Below are 24,039 nucleotides of genomic sequence, written 5' to 3'. Positions count from 1 at the left end.
TGACAATAGTATGGATTCATGGTTGCAATTATTTTTGTTAGGATTGGTGTGTGTCCAAGTTTATTTTAATTAATGCTGATTGGGAGCAATTGTTCCCTTTATTTACTATAATTCAGAGGTAAATGAGCATATAATTGACCAAATTTCTTTGACAATTAGTAAACCAAGACCAATATTAAAACAGAAGAGCACAAAAGGAACTGTTAATTAAAGGCACACCAAATATTATATATAAGATCTATTCATGTATATGTTTATATATATATATATATATTCATTATTTACTACCCAATGGATTATTCCTTTTAGTTGAAATTCCAAAATGAAGACAGAGAATTTATTTCAGCATATTAAACTTAAATTTATCCTTGCCATTTTTCAAAATAGATCAGGACCTTGAAACTGTGATGTCTTTAAAAATGTCTCATTAACTCTTACTTCATTGGTGTTTTGAAGGCTCTGTAACTGGATTCTGGTACAGGGAGCTCTTACCTCCAATTAACTATGTATATTTTACATCTGACTAAGCAAGACTGAGTGGGGTTTAATCACTCAGTCCTTGAACTAGAATAGTATTTCCTGTTCTGAGGTGTTTCATCAACAAGCATAAATGGGGATGTTGGATCCTCATGTGTATTTATTAAATCGTTTGTTTTCCCTTTACGTATGTGTGCACACTCATGTTTTATTTCAGATGACAATGAAAGTATTTGTCAGTGATTATAGCACAAGCCTTTGATGTATTTGGCCTCTTCTTCTGATTTTTGCATTGGGGGCAGGGCAAAAGGAAGCTCTAGGACGTGATGGGTATGTTTATTACCTTGATTAGGGTGCTGGTTTCATGGGTGTATGCATGCATATGTCCAAACTCATCAAATTGTACACATTAAATATGGGCAGTATTCGGTATCAATTACACCTAGATAAAGCTATTAAAAATGTTCATACAATCAGGCTACCATGATTACTGCCAAGGATATTTGAATGCAGTACAGAACCAAATAAATACAATTTGATGGGCATATGATGTATAGATAATATTACTGAACATATTATTTCTCACTAAAGAGGAGCTTAATGTGTAAGAGGCTGGGCTCCAGGCTCTATTTGTTCAAGTTCTGACTCTGTCAGTTCCTAAACAGATGACCTTAGACAAATTCATAAACTGTCTTTGACTCAGATCCTCACTTGTAAAAGGAGACAGAGATATCATACATCATGCTCAGTACTTGTGGCCATTAAATGGAAAAGTGCCTGTGGATTGGCTGGCCAGGCTGTCTCTCAGGCAAGGGTACAGTTTTCCTCAGTGCTCTATAAGTCACTAATATGTCACCTTGGAATTGTAGTAATTAATATTTTCAGTTTCTTTCTTTTGAAAGAGAAACGGTGTACTTAAAAAAAGAATAGAAATAGATAAATAAGATTTATTTAAAAGTTCTGAATTTAATAAAAGTACAATCTCAATTTTATATCATATTAATATTATTCACTGAAATATTTAGTACTACTATCTCCATCCAAGAGATGAGAAACTAGGACTTAGGGTCCTAATGTAAGCAGTCCAAGTCATACACTTACAAGGGGTCAACCCAGTTTGGAGATTAAGGAAGCTTGAATCAGGAACCATTGCCTCACCATATCAAAAAACCTACAGCTTCAAAATATTTATTTTTACTCCACTTACATCATCTTAGATTATTTCAGAAGTATATTTAGCAGACTTCCATTTTAGATATTTTTATATTCAAATATATCCCACTAAATCACACCACAATTAGTCAACTTATCCTGACACTGTGCATTTTTTCCAATTACAGTTAACATTCAATATTATTTTATACTAGTTTCAGCTGTACAGAATAGTGGTTAGGCAATAAGGTACTTTATAGAGTGGTCCCCACAATATTTCAAGCACCCACCTGGCCCCATACATAGTTATTACAATATTATTGACTATATTCCCTATGCCGTAATTTATATCTCTGTGACTATTCTGTAACTACCAATTTGTGCTTCTTAATCCCTTCACGTTTTTCACCCAGTCCCTAAGCGCCTCGCCTCAGCCAGCCCTCAGCCTGTTCTCTGCATCTATGAGTCTGTTTCTATTGTATTCATTTGTTTATTTTGATCTTTAGATTCCACATAGAAGTGAATTCATATAGTATTTGCCGTTCTCTGTCTGACTTATTTCACTTAGCACAGTATCCTCTAGGTCCGTCCATGTTGTCACAAGAGGCAAGATTCCATTCTTTCCTATGGCCGAGCTGACATTGTGGTTTAAGTGAATTCCGTCTCCTCATCATAGATTAAGGAAATGCTGGGGCTGGGCTTGTCCATTCTTCACCTCCTCTGTCATTGTTTCCCTGCCCCATGCTTCAGCCACCCTGTCGTGTGTGTTCCTCCTACCAACTCGGCCTGAACAATATGCTTGCGTGATCTGAGGGCATGTAGGAGCACAGTCCCTTCTCTCACACATCCCCTCCACCTTGGCTTCTCATGCTTGGTTGGGGCTAGGGGACCTACGCCTGACTCTCCTCCATCCCTCAGAGGCCCTGCACCTCGGTGGAAAGTCTACCTTTGGCATCCTCTGTGACAGGGAAGGAAACAGACATGGCTCCTGCCATCCTGGGACCTTGCTAATAACCAACAGCAATAAATCAAGTTAACAATCATGCATTTCCACTGTCTATAAAGGAAATAAACAGTATGTTGTGATTTAACACATACCACCATACTCAGTTAGAGAAGACCCCTGACGCGACGTCCTGCATCATCTGAAGGGTGAAGCCAACCAGAAATAAAAGCATTTTTGGCAGAAGTTACACTCTCAAGGAAGAATAAAAGAGTCCGAAGGGATTTTTGCTTTATTGTTTATACTTATTGCTTTCCATTAACCTATAGGAAATGAATTCTAAGTGAAACTCTTTTTAGATTTTTTTTTTGTCCAAAGCAGCTTAGGTCCTCTAATACATACACAATGATGTTAATAAAAGCCATAAGTATGGAGAAAATAGATTAACACTGGTTCAAAACATCATGCTAAGGAACAGTTGTTACTATAGATATGATTCCACAAACTCTGATAAGAAGAGAAAAAGAGGATCCATTTTTAATATTCAGGAAAGTGAAATACCATATATTTTAAATGTCAAGCAAGCACACAGGATTAGTTTAAAAATGTTTGCATTTGTATGGATCTAGAGCAGGAAAAAATAATGTATTTTTAAGAATGCTTTGCAAAAAAACACTAAATACTAAATGTGGAAAATGCAGTTGTAACAGTGACAAATGAAACAATGGCAGTGATTAATTAAAGGACAGGGAATGGTTATCTGATGTTGCGTCGACATAGTTCCCGTGTTGCCCATGGGTGAATATTACATTTAAAATGCGTACAATGTGGTGAGTTATACGAACAATTATAGTCTGTGTTTCCTGTGAACTGGAGATTTTAGAATCCTACAGAGACAGGAAGGACTTGCACAGAGACGACAGCTAATTAATATAAAATAAATTTGTACATATTGCCAATTATTTAACACTTAGATACGTATTTCCCCAAAGCATTGCGGCAAAAGACAATCATTAATTAAACATTTGAAGACAAGCATATTTAGGTTTGCCAAGAGTCATTACTAAATTACAAGTTGCATCACCTGATCAAATATAGAAATTATCTTTATTTGAAAGAATTGGAATTCAGGTGATAAGCCCTGCCTGTTTCTGACTCTCCCTTGCTTCCTGTCTCTTCAACCTCTTACCTTTACCTAATATTGCCGAAGCCGTCGACCACTGCCCCAAATCAGTGTGGTGCCTTTTCTTTAGTCTAGGTTTTCAGCGAAACATTATTTGAGAAAAACATTTTTCATAGGCAATGACTAGTGATAAAAATCAACTCCATGCCTTTTAAAATGAACTGTTTCAGAATAATAGCTCCAAATCATATGTTGATGCTATTTCCACCCTCTCAGACAAGAGCAACGTTTCCATGCTTTTAAGAGGGAAAAAGCAACTACCTTATAGGTCAGAGGTGCAAAGTGATCAGTCGTGCTTCTTTGGAATATGAATAAAAGAATAAAGAAAGTTTCCAAATTCACAATCCACCGTCCATTTTATAAAGTGCCATTATGTAATTAGTAATGAGCCTTGGAAAAATAACATTTCTCTCTCTGGCAGGCTGATCATCTCGAAGCTTTTGTAGTGTTTTGCTTGCCAAACACAAATTTAGATTCAGATACTCTAGAATTTCTTGCAGAATATAACATAATTTACTCTTGTGTGTAGTTCCTGGAGATGCAAATCAGGTGCAAGAAAATTCTATTTAAATATATTCCTCAAATGTCTCACCAGTGAACAACTATTAAGGCATAAGGATATTTTATCTAAGGTCTGTGTTCACAGCTTAAGTATATTTCTTCTAACAATATATACATTTCTTCTAACAATCTGTGCTACTTATTACCTATTTGGAATCCTGGCACTTGTTGAATTCCTCAGCATTTCTTAATATTTGTGTTTATTTCAGGGTTTCAGTGAACAAACTATCCCCATTTTCTTATGCAACCTAATCCAACTTAATAATGCCAAATAAATAAGCTAAAAGCATTCATTGAGACCTTAAACTAAAATGAAATTAATGTCAGCTGTGGTGGAACTACAGGGTCCAGTTAAATCTTATTTTCATATGAAATGATCTTTCTACTATTTCCAGGTGGGTATCAGTCAAGAGTGCACTTTTTTTTTTTTTTTTTAAGAACACAGCAAAAAACCTGATCATGTCAAAGATCCTACCGCTCTCCAAAGTTGGACAGGTGACCAGGAATCTGGAATTTATGTGGCTAGCTCACTTTGTATAATTTCACAGAGATTAAGTAAGATGGAGGCCAATGTAACTTTGCCCATAGATAATAGCTAAAAGAAATTAAAATAAAATACAGAAGAGTACTAGGCAACTATTCAAAATAATAGTTATTGTTAGTGAGAGCAAATTGCCCTATGAAATAATCCCTGAGTTCCACTACAAACCAGGTGATGCTAAGAGAGAAGGCTTATGCTTTCATTTTTTTAGTTTGAAAGCTATTTATTTGTTAAAATTATAGATTTTCTTTAATATCAAATTCACTGACATTTTCCAACATTTACATTCAGTTCAGGGTTTCAGTGAACAAAGCCGCAGACCATCCCAATTTTCCTGTGCATTTCCTCAGCAAAATTCCTGTGCCATGTACCCCGTCCACACGTGCTCGTAAAGAATGCATGAGGCTAAGTCAGAAATTCTTCACAGCTCTGGTTACAATTTGCACTGAGCGAGAGAAAGTCCTTTTATGTCAGAAAGATTCAGTAATATTTCCTCACACCCATTCGATGGAATGCACTTGGCGGCTCTGTGTTAGCCCATTGGAACATTTTCACAGGCTCAGTAATGAAGTTTGGGGGATACAGCCCAAATGATTGTCATAGTTACTTTTGAAAAGTAGTCATAAAAATTTTTAACAAAAAAATTTATTCTTAAAGTCTGTTTTATTTTCCAATATTATGTTCTTTACATAATTGGCTACAATGGATCCACATCAAAAAGCTAAGAGCAGCAATGTTACCGTGCGTTCAGACTTTTGTGAGCTACACCCGTGCAGAACATTTCCACAGACGTTGCGTCAAGCACCCTCCTTGCAAAAGCAAAGCAATACCCATATAAAGGCGTGTTTGATGCTGTTTGGTCAGCTTTATTTTTTATCTATGATCTGGAATTTATCAGTGTAGAGACTGATGACCATATTGGTGGCAGAGATTAAAATTCATCCTTTTGAATTATAAATCAGATAAAAGAAAAAATCTTTAAAAGGCCCAAATCACAAAATTATTGGTTCATTAAATGCTATAGAGCACGTCTAGAAATGATGCGACAAGATAGGTATTTTTGGACAAGGGAAAGACCAGATTTAAGAAACCTACACTCCCCCCCCTCTACACCCCCAAGTTCAAGAGGCAACTTGGCAGCCCTTGGATTTGCAGCTACTCTTTGTCAAGGGCTACCTACAGAGGGCCTAGTACCCCAAATATTTGCCATAGTAATATTCAGAAGTTTCAAAAATACCCCCCAAGAAGTTGTGTAAGATTGTCATCCTTGTCTTGATGGTCAGGTAAAGCAATATTTTAAATAAAGAAGTTGGTATTTCTTCATTCAGGAAGTGTCTTCATCAGACACTTCCATGATAAAACACATTTAACTGGAGCTAAGGCTCAATAGACAATCCTGCAAATAACTAGCATGGTGAAGATGGCGTGCATTTCCTCTTGCTGCTATAGCAGATTTCCACAACTTAATGGCTAAAACAATGCAAATCTATTATCTTACACCCGTGAAGTTCAGAAGGCTCCCTAAACTCGCAATGGGCCGAGACCAAGGTGTAGGCTTCCTCCCTGTTGTTAACATCACATAAGTGCATACCCACCCATCCAACATCTCAGGTCAGAAACCTGGTTTCTCTGATCACACCTAGTCAGCAAGTTCCACTACCTCCTTCAAATTACTTCTGAGACCCATGGAAACTCTTCCCGTGTTCACTGCCCCTATCCTGTAGAAACAAACCACACCTCTCAACGTTGCTACTGTTGAAACACCTACTAATACCTCTCTCTCGACTTGGTATGCAAGCCAAAGAATCTTTTTTAAATATTTAAATACAATTACATAGCATTAAAACTTATCAATGCCTCCCTATCACCATTAGAATAAAAAGTCTCAGTGTCCCATGGTGTGGCCCCAGCCTCCCTCCCTGACCTTGACTCCTGCCAGCCCCCCCTTCTTTACCTTTCCTCCTTGCTCCAGTCACGCTGGCCTTCCTCCTGTCCTCTGAAGAGGCTGTTCATTCCTGTCTTCCCAAGGCACCCCAAAATACATATACCACACATGTATATTATGTGTGTGCATGCACAATGCACATGTACACATATACGCACAGTACACTCACGTTCTTTTTAGCCTGGTTGTATATGATTTTAATATTATTATTTAGCAGACTGAGCTAGCTAAACGTCAGTGTGTATGTATAGGAATGTCCACAGTACCGGGAGAAGTAATCCCTCCATGTCCGGTCACTTTCCTCTTTGACCCATTTGCACTACAATTATACAGGAGCAAACAAAGACGTAAGGGAAAATCAGAGTTACTTTCAATGTATTTGGGATGTGCATGTCTATGTGTCACTATTGTTTCCAAGGCTCAACTCACATGCTTACAGAGTATTTTTTAGATTCAAAAAATATAAAGTGTCTGCAAAGATTATCAAGTTCTCAATAAATGGTCATTTCATTGCAGACCATAAATTAATAATCACTAAGATACATTAAGATTATATTCTCACATCAAGCTGTGCATGTTTGCTAAGCACGGCTTGTGCTATGATAGAAAAGAGGGGGGGCTGGAAATGAAAGACCAGGCATTTAGAAATTGTTTGGCAGATCCCGTGGAGTAAATGAAAATGTGCGGTTGAACTAGTTCATTGAACAGTTACTCTCATGAAATAGTAAATGGTAAGATGAAGAAATTTTACAGAATTACTAAGAATGCTTGTAAATTTCCAAAATAAAGTACAATTTAAGAATAAGAAAATTTATTGACTCTGAGTTAACATGATGCAGAATTATTTTTAATGTCCTTCAAGGCCACTGAGTAATCTCCAACTCCGTATTTATGGCATTAGGTTCAAAATAAGGAAACTTCTCGGTACTGTTCAGAACCTACACGTCATCGATGCGTGTTGAATTCCACGCTGAGATTTTTGGATTGTGACTTAGTACCTCTCCGGAAGGTCCCCGAAAGAAGCCGCTCAAGAGAGTCCTTAGACATCAAATATGAAAAAGAAAAGGAAAAGCCAGTCTAACATATTAAATTATAAACATATGGATGGAATTTCCTTTAAATTACTCTTGAGCCTAAACCTTAAGGGTAAAGAATTTAACAAAACACATTTGCAGTTTCCTTAACACAAAACATTTGACAGGGAACCCAACCACCCCAAGGACAAATGAGATTTCCCCTCTAACGCTGAGTCAGCGGGGCCTTCTTCCAGTCTACTTGGAAATATCTGTACCCGGCAATTAAAACGTCGATCTTTACAACATAACTGTAATAAATAATAATGAAGCTACATATGAGATAGTCGAGAGGCTTTTATTTGTTTTTAAATTCTGGAGCCCAAAACACCTGAGAAGCCAAGAGAAAACACAAAATAGGAACGGTTAATGTATTTGAAAACAGTAACTCTCCCGTATGTTGACCTAGATCATAGCCGCCTTTTACAAACGGTTATGCTTTTGACTAGTAAGTACTTTATACCATATGTGTACCTAGAAGCAGGGGAGATGAAATATTATGCAGCAAAGTAGGGCATTTTTATGCTCAAGTCCATTCCTTCTCAATGATGAATTCTTTTTTTTTCTTTCTTTTTTTTGGTATCATCCTCAAAACTATCAGCTTGCAAAAGGGACTGAAATTAGGGGATGAAAGAATGAGACTCCCATCCTGCCAGCACTCTCTCTATTGCCACCTCACGCGGTCACTCTAATGCAGCCAAGGGCTGTGACCCAGCTTTCCCGCGGAGAGGCCCCCGTGGCCGGGAACTGAGGGGCCCCCGTAGTCAGTGCTCGTGAGAGGCTAAGTTCATTGCAGGGAACTTGGAAGCCCACGCACCCCCGTGCAGCCTAAAGACCCTGCAGCCCTGGCTGACACTTCAACCGCAGCGCTTGAGAGGCCCGGAGCCGGGGGACCCCTCTAAGCCACACCTGGCTCCTGCCCTACTGGGAGACAACTGCCGTTTTAAGCCATTGGATTTTGGCGTTACAGAAAGACAAAGCATGGCTATCAGAAGCACTTTCTCAGTTCTCAGTTATCATTGTCATCCATCACGATTCAGCCTAACCTCACACAGAAGTAAGTATTTAAGAAATAAAATGTTGCCGTGGCTGGTGGTGTTCAGTGGTTAGAGCGCCGGCCCAAGCACAGAAGGGTCAAAGGGCAAGGGCACAATTCGGGCCAAGGGCACGTACCTGGGTTGATCCCAAGCCCCGGTGAGGGTGCGTACAGGAGGCAACTAATCGGCGTGCCTCTCATCTCTCTCTCATCTCAAACGATATGTAAAGCCCTTAGCAAGTCTTGTAAAAAGTAGTCAACTGTCCTGTTTGTCCCCTACACGTACACACACACGATCATGTGCTTGAAAACATACAGTTATCTTTCTTGCATTTATAAAAATGTTTAATTTAAATAACCAAAATATTCCCTAAGCATGCTTCAAAGTAATGAGCATTGGCAACATGAAGATCATTGAACTTGAGGGGAAAAAACCCAACCCAACCATTTCCCCCACCTTCTTTCAACATTTTTCCATTTTCAAAAAAAATGGGACACATAAGAACAGAATGAAGATAATTACTTTGTTATTCAATTGCTAAAATTAAAATGGAAAATGTGGGAAAGCAAGTAAGTAATATTTTGGAAGAAGACTGAATTTAAATGTTGAGTTCCGCCTGTTCATTGTGCTTATGAAAGCCAGAACTACTTTTCCATTTCAAACAATCTTTGGCAGCACAAAAGATCTGACCTCAGAGTCCCAAGTCTCCCACCGAGTTCTGGTGCATAAAATCCAGAAAACCCATATTCACATTTCTTTTCTGCTTTAAGATCATTTGTACCATTACAAGTCAAAAGAATTCTCAGACTAAGATAATCATGTCAATTAAGCGTTTCATAAAAGTGAAATAAAGAACAGGAAAACACATGTAATGTTTCACAATAGCAGACTGAACCTACCAGTGAAAGAAATTGAAAATAACAGATTATTTTTCTTAAGCAGCAAAGGAGTAAGTGTTCTGATTACCTTGGGACGTCTCTGGCTTGAATACAACTCTCGGCTTTTTCCCCTCGCGATGTAAAACAACAGAGCCGGCGAGCGCGTCTCCTTAATCATGCTGGAAGTTAACGTGAACGCAAAAACATTTTCTTTCCCATTTTGTTACACATTAGCGTCAGACAAACTGATTTTTTTCTCTATTTACTGCTGCTTTTAGCTGTTATTACTGATCTTAAAATAGCTAATAGCTCTTCCAAGAAAATCTCTGCGATTTCTTTTGTTACTCTAAAAAGTGAGAAGCCGACAGAAAGAGGGTAATAGTGAAAGGGACTTGATTTACCTTCTGGCCAGGTGTGAGGCCTTGGGGAAGTTAACTTTTCCCAGACTCGGGTTTAACAATGAACCCGGAGTGATAATGCCTACCTCATGAGTTAGCTTTGAGAATGCAATGCTAATATATATATATATGTAAAAATCCAGGCACCATTCAGACGCTCAATACATGGTAGCTATTATTTTATGATTCCTTTTACTACATAAAATTTCCTTTCTGTACATCATGAATTTGTGGTTGAAACTAAAATACACATTATAAAACCACTGTTCACACGTTTCTCATGACTAAGTACCAAGTCTTCAGTGAAGGTGGAAGATTTTATCCTGAGAATCAGCTCTTTGAACAACTCATTCTATTTTCTGTCCTTCCATCGGGCAATGAAATATCTGCTTGAATGAAATCGAGGGAAAAGGGGATTAATGAAATTTAGAAGGCAAAGCACTTAAAGATAAAACAAAGAACAAGATACAGGAATATAAGCCATCCGACTTTGAAGTTATCTGGAGCCCTGGGAAAATGAAATGAGAGCTTGAAGTAAGCAACTGAAGCCGATTTTCCATGGTCCCTGTCCAAAGAGAAGGCACACCTTGGGGACTGTGTCCCCAGAAGTGAGTCCCTCTGTTATTCTGCTCCAGTCTTGTCATCAACTCTCAGCTTGCATGTGCAGTAGAGGAGGTTCCCCAGTATATGAGGTTCCCAGGCCAGATAAAAAGACACAGATCTTATACCTATAAAGAGATGTTGGTGCAGAAAATAGTTTTTTACAACTTTCGGGAATTCTTTTTTATTTTTTATTTTTAGAGTGCAATGGACTTTGTTTTGGTGCAGAAACTATTTAAAACCACAATGGAGCTCCTTGTGGGTGTGTGTGCGTGCGTGTGTGCCCGCGCCCGCGCCCACGCCCCGTGTGCGTGTGTAACGGGACTGGAGGGCGCAGCGCACCGAGAGACGATGGACCGACCCAGCGGGCCCCGGCAGCGCGCTCCTCCCTGCCCCAGGCCCGCACCCTGGTCCGTTGCTTTTCCCGGATCTGTGACGCGTCAGAGTCCTAATGTATCTGCTTCTACCGCCAGGCTGTGCGCTTCTGGGGGCACCCTGCGTGGTATTTGTCTTTGTCCCCGCGGCGACTAGAACGTGGCCGACACTCAGTTCAGGGATCTGCAGGAAACGAAAGTTACCGCTCAACTGAAACAGCCGCCAGAGCGCCCCGCGTGCCGCTGGTTTATGTGTCCATCGGGCCGCAACAAATTCACGTTATGAACGTCGGCTCCTCGGGCTTGTCGGGAATGAGACCTGTGTTTGTGCACGTGTGTGCGTTTGTGTGCTAATGGAGAGCGTGAATTTTGCTGCTGCGGGGAGATTGGGGGGCTCTTCACGTTTCTCACCCTACAGGGGATTAGCTCTGGCCTCCCTGCGTTTCTCCTACTGTTCAAGTCAACACCATCCTTCCAGCTTGTGTCAGCAGAAACCCCCTGGCCCTCGCTAACCGTCTGCCACCATCCCCCACGTACAGCCGGTCACCAAGCCCTGCTCCGCTCACTGTCCGGGTGCTCACCCACCTCGGCCCCTCCGTCCAAGCGGGGCCAGCTCACCCTCGGGCTCCTGAATAGATTCCCAGCTGGCCTCCCTGCCCTTACTGTTTGCCTCGACAACTGGAGACCTACATTCTTACATTTTTGCTTTGACTTGGTCTTTGCTGAAACCCTGTTGATTGCTTTCGGGCCGGTTATCCTTCGGCCTACGCTCCAAGTCCTTCCTGCATCTCCCCAGTCCTCCCGCTGGCCTCCGCTCCTTCCCTGGCCTTTCGGCTTCTCCAGGTTTCCTCTGCTCGGGCACCTGAACACCTCACTTCTGAGATTTTAGTCCTGAATCACCAAAATGATTCAACTTGCTTTGGGTGACAGTGGTCCTACGTGGTAATTCTTCAGAAGAAACACTTATTCCACACAAAAAATATAGAAGTACCAGCTTGAACTAACATATGCATGTTTCATATTTTAAAAATAGAAAATTCTTGAATATTCATTAGTCAATTTCTTTTTTTCTCTTGATTTAGTCAAAACATCAACCTACTCAATTAATACTTAACATCTGAAAGACATAACTTATGTTCTGAAGATATTTAATGCGAACATATAGAGAGGCTATTCAAATTCATTATTATGTTCTTTAAAATACGTCTCTATTATTTAAACTGAACGACCGCATGAAAGCCATTTTCCACTGCTTTATAACTTCCACAATCCAGTGACTGCAAAGAACCACAGTTTCCAATGATTATAAACCTCAAAGCACCTAAAAAGAAAATTTCTTCTCAAATAAATGCTTTGGTTAACATTTACATTTTTGCCACAAAATACAGTTTTTAAATTTAACACTCTTCCTAAAGTAGAACAAAAACCATTTGACACACTGATGCCATGTGCATTTTTAATATGTTTTTAAACAAAACTATTAAAACAGATTTTCCCATTAAAATACTATAACTTTCCAAATGAAAATATGAGAAGCTGATTTCCTTTCTGTAAACCCAGCCGTGACCTGCAGCTTTACAGTCTCCTTATTTTCAGTAGGAGAGGGTTTAACAAGAAAAGATTCAGCACTGATCACGGAATGATGAAAATCTAACACCGTGAGTGCAGTTACGCTTAGACCTCAGGGAGGCTGGGCCTCATCAGCGTGAGTAGGGGAATTGTACGTTTATTATCAATACGGGTCCCTTAAAAGGTGCCTGCCTTTGGTGACAGAATCATTTTCCCACTTAGGGGCACACGCTCGGTCATCAACCCAACCGTCCAGCCTCCGTATCCCCCCCTCGGCCACTCGCGGCCCAGCTCGGCCTCTCCCCGCCTGTGACAGCGCCGTTGCTGTCCTTCGTGTTTCCTAAACCCTAAGGTCACGATCGCCTGTCATCCCCGCCATCCCGCCACGCTTCTGCCTGCCTGTCAACCACTCGCTCGCCCTGGCTCCCCCTTTCCAAACGCCCTGGCTCTCAACCTCCTGCCTGCCTAAAGCACCCCTTCTCCCCGAGTTTGCTTTGTAGCTACACAACAAGGACACTGTTTTCTCGAAAGTTTCCCCGGAAGCTCTACATGGCTTTATATTTAGTCTTCCTAATTAGGAAAATTCATCAAGCTCTAGCCGGTGTGTCTCAGTGGTTAGAGTGTCAGCCCACAGACTGAAGGGTCCCGGGTTCGATTCCGGCCAAGGGCATGTGCCTCTGTTGCAGGCTCCATCCCAGTGCTGGAGGCAACTAGCTAATCAGTGTGTCTGTCTCACATGGATGTTTCTCTCTCTCTTTCACTCTCCCTTCCACTCTCTTGAAAAGCAATGGAAAAACTATCCTCAGGTGAGGAGTTAAAGAAAGGAAATTCATCAAAATAGAGTCTCTCTTTAAAAAATCATTAAATTTACAAATACCCAGAGAGTACCCTGCATTCAGGAAGCATTCAAAAGTAATACAGATTAAGACACACTATCAATAGAGATTTTGTTTTCTAGATGAAAGCAGATTAGGGGAAATTTTTCCTAATGACATTGTACAATTGGAAAGCAAGCTACTTTGGTTTTTTGCTGTTGTTGAATTTTCATTTTAATCACATAGAAGGCATCTGTGTGGCGCATAGCTGCCCCTGAACAGGGCCTCACCACCTGCTGAGTATGTTTACGCAGATGATTGTCCATTCATGAAAGTTCTCAGTGAGGTTTACAAATAACTTCCTTGGTTTAAAAACAAACAAAACAAAACAGAGATATAGATATAATCAAATCCATCTGAAAAACACTGCTCACTATCTCTTTCCAAATTTTTGGTCCTATTAGGTTTCTGCTTTTTTGTATTTTTTTAAACCAGCGTTCCCTGTACACAATGCTCCCCATTCAAAGATGAACACTCTCTTTGCAATCTCCCGTAGCTCTTAAATTGGCTGAAGAATTATTATACAAACCAAAATACACATAATCAAAAGCAAGTAGTGGTAAACATTCAGTGTTAAAAGATAAACAGACATATTAAAATATTTCAGAGTTTATTTGAGCAAAAACTGATTCAGAACTGGCAGGGGCAAACCAGAAGTGGGGAAGGGGACTCCACCCCCAGGGTCAAGAAAGACTTTCAGAGAGAAAAGGCAGAAGCAAAGCAGGGAGGTGACTGACCGGCTGTAGCTTAAAGCCTCGGTGGCTGTTTGCGTTCGGTTGTCCGTAGGTTTCCGATTTTGTAACCTTGAGCCATTTACGTGCTTAGCTTCGGGGTTGCTTACTTAGGCTGCCAGCATTAGAGCCGCCTCAGCCTAAGGGCCGCCTTGTTTAATTAATTTAACAACAGTAATCTAAACACTTTTAAGGTACCATAGGTATTTCCCTTTGTCTTTACTTCTATTTTCATCCAATTTAGGGTTTTAAAATCATTGCAGCAAGTCATGTGAAACAAAGGCAAAAGCAAGACACACAAACCAGCAAATGCATGTAAAACCATGCATTTTGATCACCATTTTATTAAAAACATGCACATGCATATACGATCGGGTCTGCTAATTTCCTTATGTTGCTAAAGTCAAGTAAGGATAAGCATTCCTTGGCTTTTGAGCCTGGAATATACATTAACAAATATTTACTGAATTTCTACTGTGTGCCTGAAACACTTGCAGGGGTTGAAGGTGTGTCCGTGAATAAGGAGATTTATAGGCCTGTCCTCTTGGAGCTTATGTACTGATGACAAGTGAAGTCCGACACAGGAACGCGAACGCATACTAATTTCTTCCTCTCCAAAGATCCACTTGTAGCAAATACTTGAAATGTCTTCACGTTGTTAAATGGAAGGAAAATTTTGTTATAAAAGAACGAAGATGAATTATTTTGAACATGTTGGAAGCACTGGAAATAACAACTGCAAAACCTACAACACAAACAAACTAACCCAATGTTTGGAGTCAAATCACGTATTCCTGACTCATCTCCCAAATATAAATATTTACACGTGTTCAGCTCTTCAGGCTTTATGAGAAAGCCCTGGGCCAAGAGAGAAATGAACTTTAGAAAAGCTCTCAAAAATATTTTAAACAGGAAACGGGCTGCCTCCACCCAGCCATGGCAATGGGCTCAGAGCGCAACACTGCAGGAGTTCACCGAAGTCCTTGGACTCCGAAAACGACTGCAGGTCGCACCGAGTCCTTGAATTACGTGCCTTTAAACATGCATTGCAGAAGACGTTGAGAAAATAAAATTATTAGTGAACATGGACCTACCCAAGTTTTATAATTATGGTGGGGTTTTTTCTTAAAGCAACATGATTAATTTACTTTGAAATCACAAGGCTACCAACCTCAGAGTAGAAACAGCGTAACTTTCAAAAGTGTATTGTACCTCTACGACATCAATGAAAAAATATAAAAGAAATATGCAAATTTGATTTGTGCGTAATTAAAAGTATACTCATTTATAATACTGCATTCATTTAAAATACCATAAGGATATTAAGTCAATTGTTTTCTCTTGCTAAGGAACATTTTAATATTCAGAAAAACAAATAAAATACTGTAGAAAAAGCAAAAGAAAAAATGGAATTGTTCAAAAATGAACATTAGACTTTGTAATATTAGGAGAAATATTAATCTATACATACATGTCACCACAAATGATCAGAACAGCAGCTGATCAGGATTACGGTGATGCTTAGACAGAAGGACGGCTTCTTATCTCAGTCACTGGCATTAGATTTATAGCCGTTATATTTCTATGGACTCTTCTAAGATTAAAATAATATCAATCCTATATTTCATTCTAATTATTTTAATCTGGATGCAAAATAAGACAAGTAATCAGTTCTCAGATATATTATTTGGAGAAAAGTAACTTCCCCAGAAAAACAATTACGGTTGTTGTGCAATACTTAAGCTACTTCATATAATAATAAGATCCAAAATCTTGATTTCACTGGGAAAATTTCATTTATAAGAAATAAGACATGAAATATTTAAAACTGTAAATGTTAGATTTGATTTGACCATCAGTTACTCTACATGCTAGTGAGAATTTTGTCCTGTCGACACTTTGTCATGTTAGACAAAATGTTTAGTAATTTGTTTAAACGCAGTCTCCCAGCTTCTCCAATCATCTTTTTAAGTGTTGTTATTTCTAGGTGTTGTCCTTTGGCATTAGAGGAAAAAAACACTAAAAAGAAAAGCAATTTAACTAAAGCAGAGATCTTAACCCAATTGCTAATTGATGTGGAATCAGTTTTCATCTGTTTGTTTTTATTGTAAGCATGGGGTCGTATTTCCTTAGTAGAGGCAAGTAAAGGAATTGGATTAAAAATTTCAAACTAACAGGAAGTGAATAGATAGTGTTTATATTTCTCAAAAGAGCTGGCTTTCCAGTCCCTAAAAATAGAAAATGTAAGACACACAAGGAAAACTGCAGAGTTGAAGACCAGATTAAACTCACCACCCTCCCAGATGTGTATCTTTCATTTAATTTATTTTTTTTTAAATACTACGAAATGTGTGGATTCCTAGAATCGGGATTCACTATTGCCTGTTTGACACCAATTAGGTTTTTTACATTACATCAAGGAGAGAGCATGCTGGTTATCAGTGATTTCCACAGGTCATCATATTTTTCGTGCTTCTCAGTAACAAGATAAAGTAAATATGTCACGAGAACATCAGAATGGTGCAGTGAAACCCAGACAACTCTGGGTCAGAATCAGAAAACCTGGGGTAATCCTGTTCCTTGGGAAGTCACTCAGACACGAACCTTCATTTACTCCAAGGAGATAAATCTAAGCCGTAAAGATGACCTATGGTGGCTCTGAGAATACTTGGTAATTATTTACGTCCCAGAGTATTGCTCCCTGTGCTGTACAATATGCTTGTCGCCAGCCAGGTGGAGCTCTTGAGCTCTTGAAATGAGAGTAGCCTGAATTGAGATGCACCATACGTGAAAATTAGGGGCAGTAAGGAAAAGAAAAGTGTAAATAGCTCATTGATCATTTTATATTGATGATACTGGAATTATCATATCTTCAATAAACTGGGTTAAGTAAAATATATTATTAAAATTAATTTCACAAGTTTTTAAACTTTTCAATGTAACTTTAAATTGTGAATGTTGCTTGAATGATATTTCTATTGAACAGCTCTACTCTAGAGCATCCAAAAGCATTTACGTTTTCTCCTTCACAGAGATTTTTACAGAAATAGAAAACTAGGTTTTGAGTTTTTAAAAGTATGCTCAGTGTGTTTGGGGCAATGATAGGCTCAGTCATCTGCTCGGCTTCTGAGAGGCCCCTGGCCCCAGGCCCTTCCTGCCCTGCTGCCGGCCTCAGTCTGCCCCCAGCCCTGCTCGGCTCACCTCCCCTCTTCCCGGGGGTGACACCTCTGAACCACCCAGGCCTTTGCCTCCAAAGCCGCCTGGGTGCTGATTTTTCCCCCAGTCTGAGATCTTCCTTTAGCCTGGACTCGTGTGTCCAGCTGCCAACTTAATCACCGCGTCAGTATTTAATCGGCGCCTTAAATTTCAAAGGTGCAAAAACCAGTCCTTGAGCACTGCCCGCCCCGTCTGAACTGCTCCTCTCGCTGCCTTCCCTGTCAGTTCAGTAAGTGGCTGTTCCATCCTTCCAGGCTCTCAGGTCACGCCTGGAGGTCATCCTTGAGTCCTTCTTTCCCGCTGCCCATCAGCGTGGTGGGGGATTCTGTCGGGGGGGGGGGCAGGGAGTATGTTCAAGTCTCAGCGGCTTCATCTCTAGTATCTACTTGGAACCGCCTTATCTTTTGCCTGGGTTATCGTACTTTAATGGGCCTCCCAGCTTCTACCTTTCTCTACTTCAGTGTGTTCTTTACAACATAGCCTGAGTGACCCTTGTAAAACTCAACTTATTATGCCACTTCCAGGATCAAAACACTTAAATGACTTTCTATCAGATTCAGAATGAAAGAGAAAGTGATGACTGTCCTACGAGGGTCTCATGACCTGGACACGGGCTCCTTCTCCAAACCTTCCTCCAGGATCTAGGATCCCTAAACCTGGGGTTCACACAGTTGGGGTGTGGGAATCTCTTAAGTAAAAGATGATCCTGAAACTGCAGCTGGATTAGCTGCAGAGCAGACCTGCCTCTGCCTGGCTCGTTCCTTGCAGCTGCCGGCCTCTGGCCATTCCTTGAAGGGACAGCACTGTCCTCACTGGAGACCTTAGCGTGTATTCCCTGTGCCTCTAACTTTCTCCCCTAAGATTCCTCATGGCAGATTCCTTCCTTCCTTCCAACTGACAGGGGGAGTCTCTGATTATAGCAGAAGGATGTCAGTCTCCATTCCCTCCTAGCCTGCCTTTTCTTTCTCCAAGCGCTTACCATTGCTCCATATGCATCGATGTAGAATTGGTGGGATCTATCGCTTCACCAGCTAGAGGGTATGCCTGATGGAGGCAGGAACTTTCGTTTGTTCGTGTCTCTGTTCCCGTGGCTAGTCCAGTGGCTGAGACACAGCAGATGCTCACTGCTGAAGGAGAACGCCTGCAGGATACAGTGACTTAGAGCCATTCCCTTCTCCCATGGGGCAAGTGTGACAAGTTCTACTAAACGGGCCAGATTCTGTTAAAGAAGGTGACTTTTAAAAACTGGATGGTGATAGGCTTTTAAAATGACCCTAGCAAAAGTTTTCAGCGAGGTTAACTTCCATCTGAATTGTGATCAGGAGCCTCACTCTTCCATGTACCTACATCAGGCGCGCGTGACCGCACACACACACGGGGTGAACATCTCTAGCTACAAAAGACAAATATTTACACGTACTTGGCCACAAATGTTTTTGAAACACTGTGGGAAATGGATGCGGGTTAGAGAGCAAAGACCATGTGTACCCACTCCACAAGAGAACCGGGGGTTTCCCGAGGCTGAGAAGTTAGGATAGGAAGTTGGCCTCTGCGTTGTTTATACTTCTGATAAACATCTAGCTTTCTGGAATGTGTCATTTTCATTAATTTATGAAATGCACACCCTACCCAATAATACAGCTTAGAGCAAGGAGTGGACAACAGTGCCCACCTGCAGTGAGGATGCTGATGTGAGATCTAGAAGCAGAACTTTGCTGTCAGCTAGGGGCCGGCCCTGGCTTTCTGTAAGAAGCCTGCCTCTAAGGTAGTGTCCCTGCTTTAACTCCATTAATACTGAAATTTCTCCCATCTGTCTGCACTATTAGGTCAAATTTATTTTAGTCCCACATCAAAAATTTAGAAGACAGCCCTGGCCTGTGTGGCTCAGGTGGTTGGGCTTCATCCTGTGCAACTAAAGGTTGTCAGTTCCATTCCTGGTCAGGGCACCTGCCCAGGTTGCAGGCTCCACCCCCATTAGGGGGCTGCAAGAGGCAGCCAATTGATGTTTGCTTCTTGCACCAATGTTTCTCTCTCTCCCTCCCTCCCCTTCCTCTCTCTCCAAAAATCAATTTAAAAAACAGTTTACAAGACAGCTTGTATTTTTTTCCATTGATTTTTTTTTTTTTTTTTTTTAGAGAGAGTGGAAAGGGGGAGAGAGAGAAACATCGATGTGAAACAGACACATCAATTGGTTGCCAATAAGTTCTGTTCTTTTTACTGTGGATATACCATACTAGACACTGTCTATTAGCAGCATAAACGTTATATATGCTCTTCACCCACTGGAATAAAAATTGAGATGATACTTTTCTTTGATAATCATGGAGTCTTTCCATAGTATTAAGAAGCTGCGGTCACTAAGCATTCATGCACATCACACATCAAAAAGAAACAAAAGAAGCCAATGTGTTCCCAGTATAATTTCCAGTCCCCTCATGCAATTTATCTGTGAGTAACTAATACTCGATGAAAATCAATGATGACATTTCTTCTGAATAATCTCAAGATACCTTTTTTGAATACAATATTCATGAAAATAAAAGAGGAAAGCATAAGAACTGATTATGGGAGCAGCCAATTTAAATGCAAACACTGCTTATTTTCAGTATCAGTTTCTTGTTTCTTTTCCCAAAGGGGAGTGGACCACCTAAGAGAATTGTGATTAGCATGGATTTGCAGATGTTGGGGTTGATCTTTGGCCTGTGTTTTCGCCGCCTCCTCCCTGCACTTTCTTACCCTACGCCCATTCCAAACCCTCTCGCTTAGCTTCTGCCAGACTGACATTCCTAAGATACCAGTGCAGCGTAGCAGACATAGCTTTGGAGCCAGAAAGACATGGCTTGGAATCCTGGCTCCAGCACTTACTCTATCTGCAGCTTTAAATAAATCATCTCACATGTCTGAACCTCAGACTCCTTCATGTGTAAAATGAAGATAATATGTAAAACGAAGTTCATTTTACTACACAGCTTTCAAACTCGCAGATATGTATGTAAATTATCCTGCATGTAGGAAACATCACTCTGTTGGCAGGATAGTGATGATGATGATGGTGGTGGTGGTGGTGATGGTGATGATGGTGATGATGATGGTGTTGATGGTGATGATGGTGATGATGGTGTTGATGGTGATGATGGTGATGATAGTGATGATGATGGTGTTAATTGTGATGATTGTGATAATGGTGATGGTGATGGTGATGATGGTGATGATGATGGTGATGATGGTGATGATGAAGGAAGAGGAGGAGGAGGAAGAGGGACAGGAGAAAAGGGGAACAAAGACTCTATGTCTTCAAAATTCCTCTGTGAATTTTAGATGCCCCACAACTTAGTCCACTCTATCTATTGGGCACGAGGTCTGCTACTCACAAAGCTGTATGTTTCCTGCTCCAATGGGGCAGATGGCCCACCCCTGCCCTGCTTCATATTAATTCACTCCTCAAACCCTTTGCTCCAACTACTTCTACCAAGCAAAAGAGTCTTTGTGCTATTCAGCAACTATCCAGGTTCCACCGATTCCTCATGACTCAGCGCAGAAACTGGACTTTCCCTTCAAGGCTTCTCTAAAATCTTCCTACAGAGGGAACTTGGGAAGGTGTTGGCACTACGGGAGAACTCAACTGACCTTGTAATACCAGCATAAGAGACAGGGGCTTCTTCAACCAGAAGTGGCCTGAGATCGTTTTCAATTTTAAGGAGTTATTATTGTTACATTTGCAGCTCTAATAATTAGACGAAACCATCATAAATATCAAGGCTGCACCCACCATGAGGCACCAAGAGGCTCTGTTCCAGTGATCAAGCAAAGACTGAACCCAGTGAAAACAAGGGTAGAATGGAAAAGGGAGACCATTATATGATCTGCTATTTCACGAGAAAACTATATTTTAAGGTTTTGAAAAAGAAAATAATTCACATAAAGCATTTTATAAATATCATTCTAATAGATGCATCGATTTTTAAATCAAATTTCAAAATCACAAAACATATACATATTGTATCACTAGCTTTTCAATATTTCTTTCTAATCAAATTCTTAGGTAAAAATATAGATAAAAGTCAGAATTCAAAAACATTTCATGTATACGTGAGGATATTTGACGATAAAATGATTAATAGCAAAACATTCAATCAAAGTCAAAAAAATCCCCCATCCCACAAAAATATTAGCAAAAGTGTATTCCCATGATTTTAGAAAACAGAAAAACTGGTGTTGACATAAATGAGATTATCAAGAAACACCATGTGTATCTCAGTGCCATATGCTACTTGCACATGTTTCTAGTTATATTTTTAAATATATATTCCTTATATTTCTATGTAATAGACTTACCGAGTCAACATTCATTTCATAATTTATTTTTGCAGGAAACACGAACACTTCCCGGTGGCTCTGTAATTACTTTCTCTATAGTTAAGCGCACACTTCCTTTTTTATCATGTACAGGATTTCATTCTTTTCTGCTATGTCCCTATTTCCTCCACACCCCCCCAGGCAACTTACATAAAGAAATCAGAATCGGTGCTAAGTCTGAAGTATACTTTTCTGCTAACAATGACTGGCGCTCAGCAGGAGGACCAGCAAAATGAAAATTACTCCAAATGCATGGAGCACAAAACAAGAAGGCTTACATAACAATTTTACTTTTATTTTTTTTACTCTCAGAATATAGGCTACGTCAAACACAGCAACTCGCCCCCCCTGGGAACTGCAAAACAAGGTTTTACATCAACATGTCCTAGTCCTGTCTGAACCTAGAGCTGACACCCTTCCCTGAGTTTTGTTTGGTACACAGTTATTTTTTACAGACAGGAAACGTATGACAAGCTGTCAGGATAAATAACACCGACAGTGGGAAAGCGGGAGAGGGAGGCAAGAAGTCAAGTCCGTCTTAAGAAGAAACTCCTCTCTTCCCAGACCTGCAGTGGTTTTGTTCTGCATCTTACAAGCCACTGGCCTCCCCTTTGCTCTGAGAACAACACACGCTCTGCCCGGCAGGAAAATATAAGAATTGAACAGAAAACCACAAGGTTACTAAGCATCTTACCCTCTGGGCTCGCGGGGCTGCGTCAGCGGCTCGGCGTTACAGACACGTGTAAACAACAGAGTTTCCTGCATCGCTTTCTCATCTGTGTGGCTCCGGGGGCCTGGCCAACAGGATTATTTCCAGCCTCAAGGCCACTCCGCACTGACTGGAAGAAGATTCCCATTGGCTGCAAGGTTGTATCAGAAGCAAAGCCACAGCGCCCTGTGCGACCCGGGGGTGCCCGAGGGAGGCACTTGGGGTGCCCTAAGGCTGCTCAGCCCCGCCTGGCCTACACCCTGCGGACCTGCACCCGAGCGCCAAGGGGGACAGCCCGGCCCCTCGCCCGCAAGTCAGCTCAGCGTTTAATAGCAATAGTCATAGCTTGTAAAGCAATAGAAAGAATAAAATAAAATGACAAAAGAAGGTGTCTCTGTGCCAAGATTCCAGAAACAAAAGGGAATGTCATTGGCCTGATCTGACTTTTATTAGATTCCCCCTGCAAAAAAAGAAAACAAACATGTAATAGAATATTTGAGAATACAAATCATGATGTAGAAACTGTCTGTCAAAAGCTTTGGTTTCGGTCGTGCTGGCAGGACGGTCAGCGGCAGTCTCCGGGCCCTGGCAAGAGCTCCCTGGCCCCTTCCCCCGGGGAAAGAAGGCCGAGTGGCTTCCGGTGAGGTGACAGCTGTCAGGGAGCGTCCCGAGGGAGGGATGGGGAGCAGCAGAAAAGAAAGCTCCTCGGGGTGACACCGACAGCACAGGACGTCCAAAGACAAGGCGGGGGCCGAGGAAACAGGCACTGAGTTCCCTGTAAGCCAGGCGCGTGCAAGCGGGGCCTTCCCTGCCGTCCTAGTGGGGGCTGTTCTCAGGGCCTCCCTGCTCTCTGCTCAACACCGTCCTCCCTCCCTCCTTCCGTCCTGTAGGGAGGGGACTAGCCCGCCCTCGGAGGGCTCCTCTCCCCCCACCACCCCGTCTTCTCAGGGAACAGGCTTAACCACCTTCGCTCCCCTCTCCCTGAGTCCCCCCTTTCGTCGGGATCCCCCGTGATATTCTAAACGCACGAGTTCCTGGGTACCTTGCACTTATGCCAATGAATTGCACTTTCCACTCAGTCATTTCCCTTGTGCCACTCTCCTCTCCTCCGAGGTCAAATGATTGAAGAGGTCTCTGCGGCCAAGAGCCCCACTTAATCTGCCCCCTGCTCCCCTTAACGCGCCAACGCGACTCTGGAAACGCACGCATGCTTCGTGTTTTCCTCTCTCAGTCCTCACTCCACTTGTTCTCTGCTCAGCCTCTGACGCCGCTCACAACCCCGCTGACGTGAAGCCTCCCTCTCCTCTCTCAGCACACGCTTTTCTGGCCTTCCTCTTGGTCACTCAGGTCTCTGTCCCCTCGCCTTGGGGTGGTCTCTTCTCCCTCCAATCCCTCCGTGACATTGGCTATGGTCTCCTGTA

General features: G+C 41.3%; 1 protein-coding gene across 2 annotated transcripts in view; it reads right to left on the bottom strand.

Annotated features, from left to right (window-relative positions):
• CCDC102B (coiled-coil domain containing 102B) overlaps positions 1 to 22,752 on the bottom strand; it is a 97,769-nt gene extending 75,017 nt beyond the window's left edge. For both annotated transcript variants that reach the window (XM_081148449.1, XM_081148450.1), the window contains exon 1: positions 22,604 to 22,752. In XM_081148449.1, the coding sequence (XP_081004575.1) occupies positions 22,604 to 22,674 (71 nt within the window). In that variant the 5' untranslated portion in view covers positions 22,675 to 22,752. The remainder of the gene's footprint in view (positions 1 to 22,603) is intronic.
• Between the last annotated feature and the right edge of the window lie 1,287 nt (positions 22,753 to 24,039).

This window comes from Miniopterus schreibersii (genome assembly GCF_964146895.1).
Source record: "Miniopterus schreibersii genome assembly, chromosome: 10".
NCBI classification, from domain to species: Eukaryota; Metazoa; Chordata; class Mammalia; order Chiroptera; family Miniopteridae; genus Miniopterus; species Miniopterus schreibersii.
The sequence above is the reverse complement of the archived record's forward strand: the minus strand, read 5'-3'. Positions and strand labels throughout refer to the sequence as shown.